The 13548-nt window shown below is 42.6% G+C and overlaps 1 protein-coding gene and 1 long non-coding RNA gene across 4 annotated transcripts in view; one reads left to right on the forward strand and one right to left on the reverse strand.

Moving 5' to 3' along the window:
• Gtf2a1 (general transcription factor 2A subunit 1) overlaps nucleotides 1-8105 on the reverse strand; it is a 32616-nt gene extending 24511 nt beyond the window's left edge. Inside the window, 2 exon segments of one of the 3 annotated variants that reach the window (NM_022208.2) lie at nucleotides 4881-4982; nucleotides 7633-8105. In NM_022208.2, the coding sequence (NP_071544.1) occupies nucleotides 4881-4982; nucleotides 7633-7662 (132 nt within the window). In that variant the 5' untranslated portion in view covers nucleotides 7663-8105. 3 annotated transcript variants of the gene reach the window in all.
• Nucleotides 2471-6885, forward strand: LOC148005410 (uncharacterized). Its single transcript, XR_015623283.1, has 2 exons — nucleotides 2471-2529; nucleotides 6065-6885. It is a non-coding gene; the product is annotated as an uncharacterized LOC148005410 (long non-coding RNA).
• Nucleotides 8106-13548: the final 5443 nt, after the last annotated feature.

The following is a 13548-nucleotide window of genomic DNA, read 5'->3' on the forward strand; positions in this document are numbered from 1 at the left end:
TAATTGTGCTGGTAATGCTGAACTAGGGATATAGAATTGTTAAGCATTTCTTTGCTTAAAAAAACTGGAAGAGCTCTTTTAATTTTATTTACTCCCTTTCCCACAAGTAAAATATTAATTCTGGCACATTCACACTTCAGCAATTTTTGCCTAGGTATCTAAAATTGACATGACAAAAATTTAGCTTCTGTTCCCCAAAAGTCTGAGACTGTATGTGAGATGATCTGGTAACTACATTTTATTTAATTCTATTGAAATAAGCACACATGTAGACATTATCACCTCCTTCTTTAGAGAAAAGGAACCTGAAAAACGAGTAGTTAAGCAAGTTCTCCAAGACGAGCAAATAACAGAAGGCAAAAGCAGGATAATTACATGGCTGAAGACTAACTCTGTGTCTCTGAGCACCATGCCTGGTACTGCCCTTGCCTCGCCCTTCTCATTTCACCAGTTCCTTCCTCTACTTTCTGTTTCACTTACTCTTTGGAGAAGCTAAGTTCCCTAACATCTTTTGGAAGCTCTGAAATAAAATCAGTGTACACTTTATCCAGAAGCTAGGTACTTTGCAGAAACAGGAACCATTCAAAATCTCTAATCCAACACTGCTGGAGAATGGGCACTTCACAGTTTGAGTACAAGGTAAATGCTGACCATCCTTTGTCAAGGACACTTAACTAAAAGATGGTAGAAATGTGAATGTAGGTCTTTTATCTCATGGCGCACACAGGCTCTCATATTGCCACTACCTACTAGCTAAACACTCTTGTCAAAGGACAGAAGCAGGTAATTATTCAATTTATAGTTTAGGTATTTATATCAATGTATTAAGTATCTATGTATAATTAGGGTGTATTTAGAAAAGTGGTTCTCAACATGTGGTGATTTTGCTACTTCTTCCTTAGGGAGATGGGCAATAAAGCCATCTCTGAACACAACTAATGGGTGTAAGTCAGAACTGGCAGAAGTCAGTCAGTTGCTAACATTAGATATACAGCTGTCAAAATCAGTCCAACGTCAAATGCACCACAGCTGAGGGACTAAACTAGAGGCATAGAACCTCAATTTTCAGATTCCTCTCTAACTGAGGAATCCATTTTATCAGCATGAACGCAAAGGGTTAAGGATGTGGCTCACTGGCATAGCATTGGCCTAGCTTGTACAAGGCTCCCAGTCTGATGAAGAGCAATGTAGTGTGGGTGTGGGTGTGTGTGAGTGTGTGTGAGTGAGGGGGAGAATGGAGGTTCGGAATCACGCAGTTTATATATTTGCTATTTAGATATATAGGTAGGCCTGACAGGTTGGTTTTATCATTCACTTTGAGTTTTGCTTTTACAGTGTTTTGGGTTTTTGGTTTTCTGAGACAACTTCACTACGTAGCCCTTACACAGTACCATTTCTCCTACCTTCCCTTCCTTATTTGCTCATTATTTACTTTGAAGAGAATTTCTAAAGTGTCATTCCCATCCAGTTCCTTGCCAATACACATTCCAATTAAATATGGACAATATTTATGCCTTCCCCCCAGCTCCCATAGTTTAAACACGCCTTAAGTGAGTTCTTAACACGTCAGGAACTGACTTAAATAATTGGCTAGGTTTGTTTTAGTTTTTAAATGACATTTCTGACAATATCTAATTAATCTTTAAATTATATGCTGCCTCACTGTGCATCTCAGTTCATAATCTAATTACCACTGTATCTGATAGCCTCAGCAACCTTGATAATCTGTGAAACAGTTAAAAAAGGAGCTCACTCACAAAGCCCATTATAAATCATAAAACACACAATGGATGCTAACCTTGTGAGCAAGAAAATCTGAATAGCTCAATGTGGTAATAATCACTAACCACATGTAGTGATTTAAATTTAAATTAAATAAAATTAACAAAAATGTATTCCTCAGTTCTTCCAATCACATCCCAGATGCTGCACAGCCACATGTGGCTGCGCAGATGACAGACACACACTTCGGTCACTGCAGACAGTCCTGGGCAAGGCTAGGGTCTACCTGTTAAATCTAGGGCACATTCTGAAAATTCTAATGAGGTCCTGAAATTTAGTGCAGAGAATTAAGTTCATTCTGGTCTAACAGCTTTAACTCTTATTACAACCCAAGTGTGTGCCCCACTTAACAATAACAAAAATAGCATTAGTAAGATTCAGAAGCCACATCCGAAATTAAGCAGTTCAGCTAAATATTTAACTGAGTGCCAGCTACATAGGCCAAGTATTATGGTAGAAACTGAAGATTAAATGCTGAACGAGTTACTTTCAAATGTCAGAAACACACAAGTGAAGACACTTGATTTTTCCAAGACAATTTAATGTCTTTGAACAGCTATAGGGACCAGTCAAAAGACAGAATTCTCCAAACTGTCAACCGACAAAGCAAGAGAAAATAAAGATCCCAGATTGACCCATACCATTTCTATATCTCTAAAAAAACTTTATTCTTTACATAATGTTACAGAGAAGACAATTACGGAGTCCAGCAAAATGTAAAACATTCCCCAGTGCACAAGGACGAAGGTAAGCTTGTCTATTTAATCTTCGTATAATTTAGACATCTATGCTGTTCCAAATCCCAAAGGAGGCATTCTACACCTTTATCTTTAGGCACTCCATTTCTCTCCCTGTAGGGAATAGTTTATTTCCTTATTCTTAATGTACTATAAATACTCTATGCTGTTCCACGATCTTCCAACTCCTATTTCATAAGAGGAATTCTAACACTTGTATCCTTGAGTATTAAAAAATAACTTATTTCCCTCCAGGTAAGTACTACTCATTTCACTAAAACTTAACATTTTTTTCCCTTTCTTACATTGGCAATATTCTAGAAGTTGTCCACAGGTGCTTAAACATATTAAGACATATTTCATCACCACAATAAAGCTCAGACTTCATTTTAAATGAGTGCTAAATTCTAGCTTCCACATCTGAAAGGAAAAGACCACAGCTATGCCCTAAGGACGTATTGGCTGTGATGACTTGAGCACAGCTCTAAAGAAGCTGCTCCCGCTTTCTAAACCAACAGTTACTGCTTCTGACCTCAGGTCCATTTCTCTCTTTTTAATTTATTATTTCAAGTTTTTTGAGGTGGGGGTTGTGCACATGCCAAAGCACAAGTCAAAGGACAACTTTAGAAAATCAGCTTCTGTTCCTCTATCTCTTTCCAAAAATGACTGAGCACTTCAAAAAAATTGGGATACTTTTAGTGTTAAAATTTTAAAATGAAAAGCCTGGGTTTGTATAAATGATGCCAACTTTTCCAGAATTAACTGGGAAAAAAAGCTGATAAAAATGGCATAAAGAAGCTGGATTTCCCATCTGCCTCTCCATTTCAATGTTGTTTTGATCGAAGGGTAGAAAGAAAAAATTCTCATATAGTTACACAACTGAGAAAGCAAAAGATATTTTAAAATATTAAAGTTCAACAATATATAATCTCAATCTGCATACCAATGAACTTTTCATTACTAAGAGTAAAATCTATTAATATATCTTGTTCTTTGAATGATCTTCCGACAATCATTATAAGTTATGAAACCTTCCGAATGTTTACACATTTGACTAAACAGCAGAGCACACATTTTTAGAACAGTCTCCGCACAGTAAATATACACCTAACGCAGCGCTGCTGCACAGGAACAGAATCTAACAGAAAGGCATGGTAAGTGCTGTGCACTTAGGCTGCTGAACTGAGGTACTGACTTTTCTCAGTGGACAATTTTTGTATGTGTACATGTGGAACCTTCAGAAGGATATTAAAATGACTTCCTCTATCTCTCTCCGCCCTTGCTTAGAGGCTGGTCAATAACGCCTGGGATCCACAGTCTCAATCCCCCAGACACTGGGGTGACAGGCACATGTGGGTCTCATACCTGCCTTTTTTTATGTGGTGCAGGAGATGTGAACTCAGGTCCTCTTAACTTCAGAACAAGCACTCTTACTCGTTGAGTCATTTTCCCAACCATACAAGATGCAACTTTTAAATGAAAGAATAATAAACTATGAAATTTTCAAATTGGGTACTTAGTCTAACTAGTACAAAAATACTCCACACTTTCACCTCATTCTACCACCAGAAAACACACATGCTGCCATGTGTATGTGTGCTTTGCCCACATGAATGTCTGTGCACCATTTGTGTGCTGATTAATGCCCATGGAGGCCAAAAGAGGGCACCTCCTGGGACTGTACTTATAGTCTATTGTGAGCCACCATGTGGGTGCTGTGAATCAATCCCAGTTCCTCTGGACAATCAGCCAGAGCTCTCAAGCACTGAGCTATCTCTTCAGTGCCCACACAAATGCCATTTAAAAAAAAAAATCTTTAAGTATGTCTGCATAATAAACCTAAGAGGAAAAACTAGTTCTCAGTGTATAATACACAATAAAAGGAGCATTTAGTCTACACCAAGGATTTTACTCTAGTACCTACACTTTTTTATTGAGCATTTGTTCAATCCCTCCTTCAACATAAACAAATTTTAAAATACAAATACAATAAAAATACAAAAAAAGTAAATACTATTACTGACATGTCAAGTAAAACAACCATAAAAATCACATGTGAACAAGAAAAGCTATTATAAGCCATTGTGATAGGCAGGCATTCTCTATGCTTACTGCACTTCATCCTGAGAACCACCACCCAGGAGTCTGCACTACCACCTCCAATCTCACAGGGAAGGAAGCTGAATACAAGGTACCTAGCTACCCAAGTAGAGGACGTAGAGACGGCAGAGCTGAAGTTTAAGCCAATACCTTTCACTACACTATATACTGTCTCTCCTTAAAGTCAAACATTCATCATTCGACATCTTCATAGAAAAGTTATTAATACTAAAATATTCTTTTAAAAAGAGACAAACTCACAGTTTTTAGTTCCATCAGGACCTGTTCATCCACTCCATCATCCAGAAAAATGTCTCGGACATCATTAATAACATCTTCAATCACAGATCTATACAATTTAGGCTTTAAAGGAAAAATAAGATTCAATAAAAGACTGATTTCAAAATTTTAACAGGCTTTGAGAAATCCTTAATAAAATATCTAATCCTTAAATACAAGTCACTGGGTCAATTATCTAAATCTATTTTAAATTGCGACTTTAAAGATACTGCAATCCTAAGTCAGGCTTAGCACTCTTGAGGCAGAGACAAGAGGATATCAGAGTTCCAGGGCAGCCTGACCTCTACACAGAGAACCTGTCTTCGAAACAAAACAAAACACATATTTTGTCCTTACTAAATTAAATTTTACAGTGACATATTTTATAAAAGTGTAAGGCCGGGCAATGTAGTTCATAAAACAAAGTTCTTTATGCAGACAGGATACACAAATTCCAGTTCTAATTTCCTTGATTGTGACTAAAATTTCTAACATCATAATTAATAAGTTTATGGTTACGCCTGGTTCCTACTATCCATGTTTGATTTAACCCTCGTCCCATCTCACAGCCTTTCCAGTTCTTATATTTGGGGAACTCTTTGTTCACTAGTCATCTTCTGGTCATACCCAGCAGTCTTATCCAAATGTGATCATACAAAAATGACCTCAGTTTTTTCCCTGTCCTGGTCTGTACCTTCAAGCTATATCACCAAACTCTACATTGGTCATGTAATTTTAAATTGGTAGGATAAATTTCCAGCAGACCAGAAGTTTCAATATTTTTTAAATCAGTCACCATAAAAGAAATTCCAACACTGAGACACAAAATTTCGTTCTCTTGCTACTATTCAATCATTCAGCAACTAGCCAATAACTTAACCAATTCAGAAGCACTATTACTGAAGGAAAAAGGAAAATGCTAAACTTCACTCGAAGTGGCTTTTGTCTTTATTGAATACAAGGTCATTTAATAAATCTGTCCTTTTAAAACACATTTTCCAAACTTTGAAACTGGCAAATTGGAGACTGCATGTAGCATTATTGGAAGGTTCCTTTTAGAGGTTGCTAATTTTTTGGCACAATATTTGGTAACCTGGGTGGGTTTGACCATGTTAGCTTCTGGTAAAATTAAAACCATTACTTAATCTTTAATTCTTAAAATTCAGTTTAGGCTGTACCTCTTTCTTCACTTAACTCTACATACACATCAATGGATTGTGAGCACAGAAGCTTCAGTCACCGCGAAAAGCTTCATGCCTTGAGTATTAAGAAAACACTACCAAACTCAAGTCCTCTTTGGGGAAACATTTAACGTACAACGCCATTTTTTTTAAAGCCGAGAATGTTGACAGTATCTCTTCCAAGAAAAAGAAAATCATCCTATCTGATCTAAAACGATTTAAAATTAAACTGTATAAAGGGAAGGAAAAAAGAACAAAACGAGGCTGCAATTCTGGCCTACTTCCCACTACAAACAAAGGCAGTACACTCTAGCTGCCACAGCAAAAACACACTCGGGTCCGTGACAACAGCCTCCTGGCTCCGGAGCGAAATTTCGGCGTGAAGGGAGCGTAGAAATAAACTGAACTCCGCACGCCGGCGCCTCTCGCCTCGGGAGCACGCACCTCCCAGCCCCGCGCTCTGCAGCTCTCACTATTTAAAGCCGGATCTGGTGTTTAAATGGAGAGGCGGTGACGTAGGCCTGAAAAGCACCTTCCCATCCTGGCAGAGTCTATATTAGAGAGCGGCAATGGCTCTATATAAACAGGGCAGCCAAAGGGAGGAGGACCACAAGGCGCAGGCACTGAAAAGCAGGGTAAGCGGCCGCAGCCATGATGGATCGACCCGAGTCGCCAACGGTACAGTGTCGGGCGGCCGCAGGCTGTTCTGCGGCGTTTGGGACCGGGCAAAAAACCCAAGAAAACAAACAAAAAAACAAAACAAAAAAATGTGTTTTATTGTAACAATAAAAAAAAAAGGATCAAGAGTTGGGGTGGCCTAGTGATCACATTGCGTTGGTGACTCTTTTTAAAAGGTTATTTTTATGTGACTGCTTTTTGCAAACCTACGTGATCGCAAGTAACCAAAAAAGGGAGCAGCGGGAAGTAGGCAAATATCAAGGCGAAAGCGGGGGACTCTTGGGCCACTCACTGTAGGCTTTGTTTGTTCTGGTGCTTTTGCTAGTCGAGGATACCGCGGGGGTTTTGCTTCCCCTTCGCCATTTTATCCACTGGGGAGGAACCGAGATAAGTGCTTTCCAACCTTCATCTTTTTTGTCTCTTTTTTTTTTTTTCCTTTCGGAGGATTAGTAAAATCGGCCCCAGCGGAGGCTTCCCAAAGCACCACCTCCAGAGAGCCCCCGAAGGCACGCCCGGCCTTGGCGACGTCCAAGAGGCTCCCCAAACGCGGGGCTCGACCCGCGGACGCTCGGGAGGCTGGCCGGGTCCGGGTCCCGCGTGGGGCCGCCACCCTCCTGCCTGCGCCCCGGGGTCGGCAGCCAGGGCCCAACGGCCTGCGTGGCCCGCCCCGCGGCGCTCCCGGCCTCGCCGCCCTCCGCCCGCCAGCCCGCGGCGCCCCCCCGCCCGGCCAGGCCCGCGGCGGGCAGCGGTGGTGGAGGGCGGAGGGGACCGGGTCGGGAGCGCCGCCTCGCCCGGGCCCGCCCCCGCCCGCCCCGGCCGTTGCCTGCCGCCGGAACCTTTCGCAGCCCCCGCCGGCCACCGCACCACGTCCTTACCACGGTGTTTGTGTTTGCCGAGTTCGCCATTTCCACACACAACACAAACAAGAGAGAACGAGATATTAAAAAAAAAAAAAGAAAAAGAAAAAGAAAAAAAAACTGAGACCCGGAGGGTGACCCAAGTCACCCGCAAGAGTGGGGCAAAAATTTCTCAACAAAACCGATCCAGAAGGAGTAAGAGGCGGGAGACCAGGAGGAGGGGGGCACTCCTCCCGCAGCTAAAAACCTCGAGAATCGCCTAAAGGAAAAAAAAGGGAAAAAAAAATAAGCCACGACCCCTTAGGGGGTTAGGGGGCGTCACCCGCTCCCCCACTCGGCGCCGAGGAGGGAAACCAACACCGGTCACCGCTCCCCGCGCCACCGCTGCCGCCACCGGCTGCAGCTCCAGCCGTCCGGTCCGCCTGCTTCTCCCCTTTATATAGCGAGCCAACAAGCTGCGCGAGCCGCCGCCGTCGCTGCCGCCGAGAGACAGGGCGGAGGGAGGGAGGGGCGGAAAGGGCGGGGGCAGCGGGGGGCGGGGCCGAGCGCGAGACACCGCGAGAACCGCGTGCGCACGCGCGCCGGGGCGTCGCCAGGCCCTGGGTGGGCGGGGCCGCGGAGCTGGAGTAAAAGAAGGCGCGCCGCCGCCTTTTCCAAGTCTCGCGTGATCACGTGGTCGGGGGCGGGGGAGCCCTAGCGGAAGCGTTTCGCGGCGGTGGTCCCGGCGCGTTGGCGGGTTGGCCAGGAGGCGTCACTGGACGAGGCTGGTTTATTTAGGGAACCCAGAGTTCGTGGCTACCTAGCAGGGCATCGGGTGGAGCGGAGAAGTGGAGTAGCGGTGGAGGCTACGGGCTCTCCGGAGGATGGCTGCGTACGGACGGCGCGTCACGTGGCGCGGCTTCCGGCTCCCGCGCGCTGGGGCTTGGGACAGTTTTAAATGCGGAGTCATCTTTTGATTCGTAGAGCTTAGGTCGGGCGAGGAGGAAGTTCGCGCCTTTTGCAAAGGATAGACCTCGTGAAGTTGTGTATAAGTCTAAAGGAGAGGAGAGGAGAGGAAAGCTTTGTGCTCGCTGTATGTACCTTACAGAATTAGGAAAGCCTGTGTTCTCAGCTGTTTGTCTCTACAGATTTAGACTACAAGGTGGTTTGGCTAAAATACCCCCGAAGAATCAGCCTCTACCAACTCACAGAACCTTTAAATGACTTCTTAGGGTGGAGAAGAAAAAAACTTGGATACAACTACCAGATTGGGATACACTAATTACTGCTTTTGTTTTTTAATGTTACCAAAGTGCTGTGATTGCACACAGTGACTAACCATATCTGAAACTTAGGCCCATGACTCACCAACTTGCCAGGCCTGTCACAAGAGATCAGGCAGAGTTCGTCGGTGTCTTAGAATGCAATTCATTGGGAATTTGACCTGTGACGTCCAAGCAAATCCCGCCTTTGTATCAATATTTCAGGAAACAGACTCCTGTTCGGTTGGCAGAATTTAACACTGCCACTTTTCCTGGTCCTAGGAATTTGGGGACAAATAAAGTGTAATGTGGACGTGGGAATTTTATATTCAAAAGGCAACCAAACAACGTCATTCTGTGCCAATGAAGCCAAGTAATAATGGAATATCAAAGACCAGTAGGGCAAGGAAAGATTACAGACTGCTATCACCTCAGGGAAGGGATCAGAGAAGACAGGGGCCGTGCATGCTGAGAAGCTGGGCATAATACCATTCTTGAGAGGTTTTTTTGTTTTGTTTTTAGCACAGGATTTCTCTGTGTATCCCTTGCTTTCCTGTAACTCCGAGATCTGCCCACCTCTGCTTTCACAGTGCACGCCACCTCACTTGCCTCTAGGATTTCTTCAACATTAGCTTCATTCTCTTCTTTAACTTCTTTTTTTAATTTTCTCTTTTTTGTTTCTTTGAGTCGGGTTCTGTAAATTTCAGGACTGCATAGAAACCCTGTAGACCTAGCTGGCCTTGAACTCACAGAGATCTGCCTCCCTCTGCCCTCTGGTGCTGGGAATAAAGGCTTGTGCCACACTACCTCTGAACCACTAAATACACCCTGCACAGGTGTGTCTGGTCTGGAGCACTAGAAAATAACTCACAGGGCATAAGTATTTGAAATTGTGATCCAGTCTACATTTTTAACTTTTTTTTTTAATACTTAGCTTACAATTGTCGTGAGAAACGAGGATCAGGTGTTTCTGCCATCAGTTAAAGACCACTGAAGACAGAACTCAGAAGAATCTATAAACTTTCCTCTCTACAGAATTAATCTTCAGAGGGGATTGATTGGATCTTTGTTGTTAGGTCCGACTTGTGAAATGGGTGTTGTTAATTGGATTTTTTTAAAAGAATTCCTTGAGGAGCTTAAGAGATGGCTCAGCAGTTAGAAGTGATTGCTGCTCTTCCTGAGAACATCACTTCAGGAGACTCAAGCAGCACGGCCCAGCTCATGAAGAACTTGAACACACGAGTGCCGGGATATACACATATATACACAACTGGAAAAATAATCCAATCAGACTACTGGAGGCTCTTTCCATATCTTTAATGTCTAGATTGCAGCAATGCCTCACACATACTGTTCCCCTGTCCAGTGCCCACCCGCCTCTAAGAAACCACCATGGACTCCGTTACAGTGCATTGTTCCTACTTCTTCAATTAGCTGTAGTACCCCTTCAGTCACAAACCAGCTTCAGATATTTTCTGCTCTTGTATCAAAATTCTGAAAAACTTAATGTTTAGCTTCCAAGACAAGGTTGTCCAGAAAACAAACAAAACTGCATCATACTTACATTATTTTTAACCGACCCTCCTTCCTTCTAAAGCTTGAATGACTTATAATTTTAATAGCTCTTTGTATGAAACATACTGGATTTCCAATTTTGAGTTTATAGTTTTAATGTATGTAGACACATAATAGTGCCTTTTTTTTTGTAATGAGTATCTTTCTCTAACTTCAAAATCTTTTATATAGGCAGATAAAAATATCTGTATAAGCCAGGGATGGTAGGCACACCTTTGATCTCCGGCAGAGGCAAGAGGATCTCTGTGAGTTCCAGGATGGCCAAAAGTACGTAGAGAGATCCTGTCTCAAAAGGAAGAGCAACAAAAAAGCCCTGTATATTCTGGAGACCAACACCTCCATGATGATGCCCAAATGGTTAAAATGATCCTTACCTAGTCTACAGATTGAAATGCTCAACTCTTGTCAACATGGGAGAGAAGAGATCCATATTTAAGAAAATAGAGTAGAAACAAAATTCTCCAGTTTTGTGTCTTAAGAATCACGATGAGCTGACTGAAGTGAACCTAGCAGCAACAAGTACACGTAGTACCTAGGTTGTGTGTGTTATTTCAGGTCCGTTGCTTTTGAGACGTTTCTGTTTTCGAATTCTAAGCCACAAGCAGGAAAAGCCTTCCTTAAAACACGAACAAAACCTGAATTTTTTATTTTATAAAATACCTAGAAGAGCCTCAAAACTGACCAATCCAGTAACTTGAAGTAACACTTAATTTCTGGGTTATGATCTTGAACTATTTCTCACTAAGAGCAATCAAAGTTGCTTGGAGATAGTACTGAGGCTGTAACAGGCCCCCAGATCTTAGCACAACTGACTCCATGATGAAAGTACCATCGAGACCATAAAACTCAACACATAACAGCACCACCAGCCAAAACAAAGACCTAATCCGTCAACGTCCATAGAAAAAGTCTCTACAGTACTAACCTTGTTTTTTAGCTTCTGTAGTTCCATTTTTAGCTAACTGTTCTTGTTAACTGAAGTATGACAAACCAAGATACGGTTTTTGAGCTTAAAAGCACACCCTGAGAAAAGGCTCGGGGCTACACTGGAATCCTAAACACCCACTACTTGCCAGCTGAAGACTATTGGCTTAAACCCTGGTATGAATAGTCTTCTCTGGTGGGTACCTTACAACAACTCCATAAACGCTACAAGAAAAATATTTCTTTAGGGACACAGCATGTACATTACTCAGTAGATTATATAGTACACACGAAGCTCAGGGTTCTGTCCCCAGCGCTGCCTAAAACTGGTCACAGTGCTACCAGCCTGTAACTCAACCACTGAGGCAGTAGCAAGAGTATCAAAAGCTCAACATTGGCCATAAATTCATATCCAGCCTGAGTTACATGAAACCTTGTCTCAACAAAAACAAAAACAAAACAACAAAACCTCAAGTATTACTCATCCAAACCAAATGAGGAATATCTTTTCCTACACATAACCAAGGGGAAGAATTTAAATACTATTTTAACAAAGTACCCCTTTAAGTGGTTTAAGCAAGTATTTTTCCTTGACTCTGGAAGCTAGCATTTAAACTACTTAAGCAGGTCCATGTAGTCACAGACACTGGATAGAATCCTGCAATGATTAACTGTCTTGTGTTAATTTGTCCTGTGCTGATGAGTGTCCGTACGTAATAAAATATTATTTATGAGTATGCCTGTAAAGGTGTATTGTGGTTTGCATATGCATTGGTTGTTTGGCTGCCAGTGGATGGAGTTTTACTAAGTGATTAGATTCTTGAGACTCTGGTCTAATAAACAGATTATTCTCTTAATAAAGTAATAATATGATGGCATTGTATTATTGGGGGCTGATGAAAAGTAGGAAATGGGGCCTACTTAGGAAATAGGTCACTAGAGCCATTCCCTTAAGGGTTGGTTCTTGGCCTAGGCCCTTTGTATAATCCTGCTTCCTCTGCTGTCCCACTGTGACGTGAGCCAGTCTGTTCTGCTTTACCCTCCCTCCCGTGAGAGTCTAAAACTATGAATTAAAATAAATCTTCCCTCAACTTTAAATTGTTCCCTCGGGTATTTTAGTCCCAAATATTTGAAAGTCACTAATATAAGTATTTTCAGTAGCGATTAGCATCTACATAAGTAAACAAAATACTGAAGGTTACAATCATGAATGCGGATTCGTATCCTATCTATCGATGGCCAGAGGGGAACAAAAAGAAAGAACGGAGGTGAATTCACTTCTGTGCTTTCCAGCTGAAGCATCTGTCTTCTTAGAATTTCAGCAGTTCTGGTGTTGGGGTTTGGAGATAGAACTGGGAACTTAGAACGTGCTGGATGCCCTTAAGTTTCTGCCTTTTTTTTTTTTTTTCCTTTTCTTTTTTTTCGGAGCTGGGGACCGAACCCAGGGCCTTGCACTTGCTAGGCAAGTTTCTGCCTCTTACTTTAGTTCTCCATCCTACAGATTTAGACCTGGTCTTATACCACTGGCTCCCGAGATTGGAATTTCCCAGGTCTTTAGTGTGTAGGTGGCTGGTCACTGGATTTCTCAGTCTCAATAATGAGGACAGCCTATTCTCCACGTGTGTCTGCAAATGAAATCTCTTCCTCGCTTATTCCCAGCATCAAAAGCCATGATTTCCTTAGTGTTCCCTAGTTTCTATATTGTTTGTACTCACTATGTAGCCCAGACTGTGTTTGAACTCATGGAAATCCTCCTGCCTCTGCCTTGTGAGTGCTGACACTGGAGATGTGAGCTGCCTTGCCAATGCCTCTGTTTCTACAAACCATCCTGTCTGTCTTTGTGTCCCAATTTCTGTTTTGATAAGAGCACCACTTGGGTTGAATTGTCACGTTAACTAGGTAGGACCTCAATCTAATAAAAAGTGTGTCCTTAAAAGAGACACACGACAGGGCTGGAGCAATGGCTGAGCAGTTAAGAGCAGCTTCCAGAGGACCCAAGTTTAGATCCCTGAACCCATGTTGGAGAGCTCACAACTACCAGTAACTTCAGCTCCCGGGAGCACATTAAACAACATGCACTCTGCCCCCCACACCCCCACAATCCCCCCATAGTCACACACACACACACACACACACACACACACACACACACACACACACACACTGTGATGGTTTGCATATGCTTGGACAAGGG

Source organism: Rattus norvegicus, chromosome 6 (genome assembly GCF_021556685.1).
Source record: "Rattus norvegicus strain SHRSP/BbbUtx chromosome 6, alternate assembly SHRSP_T2T, whole genome shotgun sequence".
Classification (NCBI taxonomy): Eukaryota; Metazoa; Chordata; class Mammalia; order Rodentia; family Muridae; genus Rattus; species Rattus norvegicus.